This window comes from Cyprinodon variegatus, unplaced genomic scaffold (assembly GCF_000732505.1).
Source record: "Cyprinodon variegatus isolate N-32 unplaced genomic scaffold, C_variegatus-1.0 Scaffold907, whole genome shotgun sequence".
In the NCBI taxonomy this organism is placed as follows: domain Eukaryota; kingdom Metazoa; phylum Chordata; class Actinopteri; order Cyprinodontiformes; family Cyprinodontidae; genus Cyprinodon; species Cyprinodon variegatus.
In genome coordinates, this window is record NW_015151360.1 from 114,980 (window position 1) to 117,749 (window position 2,770).

Consider the following 2,770-nt stretch of genomic DNA (forward strand, 5'->3'; position numbering starts at 1 on the left):
TTTTCTTTCCCTCAAAATAACAAATTAACATTCTTTCCCATCGCCCGGCTTGCCACAGGTTTGCCTGCTGTGTCTAAAAGTAGCAGCAGCAGCAACCCAGACTGACAGCTCATTGGCTCATTTGGATCACGTGCAGCCTGGAGCCGGACGCTCCCCAGGGCTTTACCGTATTAACAGGAGAAGAGGTGCAAGTGAAATTAAACACTGTCATTGGACAACATGCAGTAATTTATAAATGTTTTAAATCAAGTTGGGTCCGGATTATCCAGCAGGTGGATCCGCTAATCCGTTACCTCTGGTCTAAAGGTTGATTGTTAGTTGGGGACTGGCATCCAGTCATGATCATTCGTGCTTTGTAAAATTTAGATTGATTTGTGTTTTTTTTGTAAGTAATTTTTGTTGTAAACAAACCACCTTCTACATGTCTTCCTATCGCTGTTCTTCAGCCTCTTTGGCCAAGCTAATTTCCCACAAACAGCTTTTCTACCACTGTCATTGTGAACCTCAGCTCTGTCCTTGAAAGCAGAAATCTCCTCTCCTCTCCTCTCCTCTCCTCTCCTCTCATGTCGTCATATTTCTTTTTACAGCTCCTGACCGGCCATGTGATCCAGGAGAAGCTGCCACTTAGTCCCTGGATTTGAGGAGACCCAGCTTTCTGCTCTGTGACCGACAGCGATGGGTCCCCAAGGTCCCACTCTGGCCTTGACTTTGCTTGTTGGGCTTCTTTGTTTGCTGACCTGCTCATCTGATGGTTCCCTGGTGAAAGTCAATAAGGGCTTAAAGGTGAAACGAGGTCAGTCAGTCTACCTCCAGGAAGGTGACCTGCAGTTCCACATTCCCGTCCAGAAGGATGTGTGCAAGGTGGAGGTAGTGCCAAACGAGCCCATAACTCAACGAGTGGGAAAACTTGTGCCTCAGGTAATGGAGCCCTTAGACAGTAGGAGCAACATGTACCAATACACTGATCCTGTTAAAAAATAACATAAATATTTACATTTGATCTAACATGATGAGCCTGAAAGGTTGGGTTGCACATCATTGCATGTATGTTTCACATTTCTGGTAGATTTAGATTGTTGTGGTTATTTTTCCTAAAAGAAACACATCATGGAAAAAAAGATGTATGTGGATATTTTTAAAACAAAACCTGCATTTGAATCCATGGAAAAAACACACACACACACACTTGCTTTACATGACTTTCGAGGACATTTCTTTGACTTGCATTCATTTTATATGGCCTCACCCAGACCCTATTACCAACATATACCTAATCTAAAATGTGATATTTAAAACAAATTTTGGAAAGAATACAAGATGCAAAACTCGATCTGAAAAAGGGAAATTAATTATACAAACATATATAAAAGAAATAAAAAAGAAGATTTAAAAAAAAAAAGTAAAATGTTAAATAAAAAGAAAAAAATTTTGTTTATGTTTTGGGGAAAAAAGGCTAATTTGAAAAATAAAATCTCAGAAAAAAGCACTTTTACACTGAAAAACTTTTTTTTTATTAAGAAAGTTTTACATTTTCATTTCTGGATTGTATTTTTTCTTTAAGATATCTATCTAAGAAATGTTTTACTTTTTTATTTTCATTTTCAAAAAGAATTTCTTTGCTTGAAGCAATGATGGAACAAACTTAACTCCGTACAAAAAGCAAATTTCCTTTATAAACCTGAAATTTTTGGCGGCATTTAAACTTTTCAACATTTCACTAAGAATCAGAAATAAACAACAAAGCAAATCATTATTAATGTTTGTGCTAATATTTAATGGAATATTCCCTTTAATTGCTGTAGGTGTTTGACTGCCATTATCTGTCTGATGAAGTAAAGTATGTCCACAATGGCTGTCCGTTGTTAAAGGAAGATACCGTCAAGCTTCGCCTATACAGGTAAAAGATTCAACACTGAAGAATTCGTGCATATTTATGGGTTTTAATTCATCCTGAAAGATAAACTAAGGTTTTTTCTGAATATTGCTTCTTATTTTTTATTGTTTCTGACCAGGTTCACAGAGACAGAGACACACATGGAGGTGTTTACTCTCCATGTGGACATTATAGCGCCTGAATGCAACATCATTAAGATGGGTCCAAAATCCCTCCAGGTCTCTGAGTTCTACGGCCTCTCTGATGCTATTGATGGTAACGTGGTCTCCTTTCACTATGAAAGGAGATCCAGTCTGGAATGTAGCGTCCAGATTAGCCCCCAGGAATCCCACCTTCCAGCTCACGGCCGGCTGGTCACCGGAGACCCAGAGAGAGCCACCAAGAGAGGCGACGAGCCAGAAAGTTTCATCCACTTACAGCAGCAGCTAGGTGAGCTTTGAAAGAAATTCTATACTTAAAGATTTATTAAAAAACAGGAAGCAAAACAACCTGAGGTATAATGGCACACCTACTCTGTTTGCACCAAAATCTGCCTTCCAATGTTTTGTAGGGTAGCTTTGAAAAGCGACACCAAAGAGAAACTGATATGTGTCCTACCTATCTTAACTCTGATCTTAAGGAACAATAGGATTCCTTTTTCAGCCATAGTTTCTGGTTTATAGTGCAACGCCGACCATTAAGTGAAAAGGCAACAACTTGACGCAAAATACACTCACCGGCCACTTTATTAGGTACACCTGTCCAACTGCTCGTTAACACTTAATTTCTAAACAGCCAATCACATGGCGGCAACTCAGTGTATTTAGGCATGTAGACATGGTCAAGACAATCTCCTGCAGTTCAAACCGAGCATCAGTATGGGGAAGAAAGGTGATT

General features: G+C 39.3%; 1 protein-coding gene across 1 annotated transcript in view; it reads left to right on the top strand.

Moving 5' to 3' along the window:
- Positions 1-2,770, top strand: part of frem1 (FRAS1 related extracellular matrix 1) — a 71,159-nt gene that overhangs the window by 15,436 nt on the left and 52,953 nt on the right. The window contains exons 2-4 of the mRNA XM_015398038.1: positions 588-918; positions 1,803-1,897; positions 2,013-2,323. Coding sequence (XP_015253524.1) covers positions 676-918; positions 1,803-1,897; positions 2,013-2,323 — 649 coding nt within the window. The 5' untranslated portion in view covers positions 588-675. The remainder of the gene's footprint in view (positions 1-587; positions 919-1,802; positions 1,898-2,012; positions 2,324-2,770) is intronic.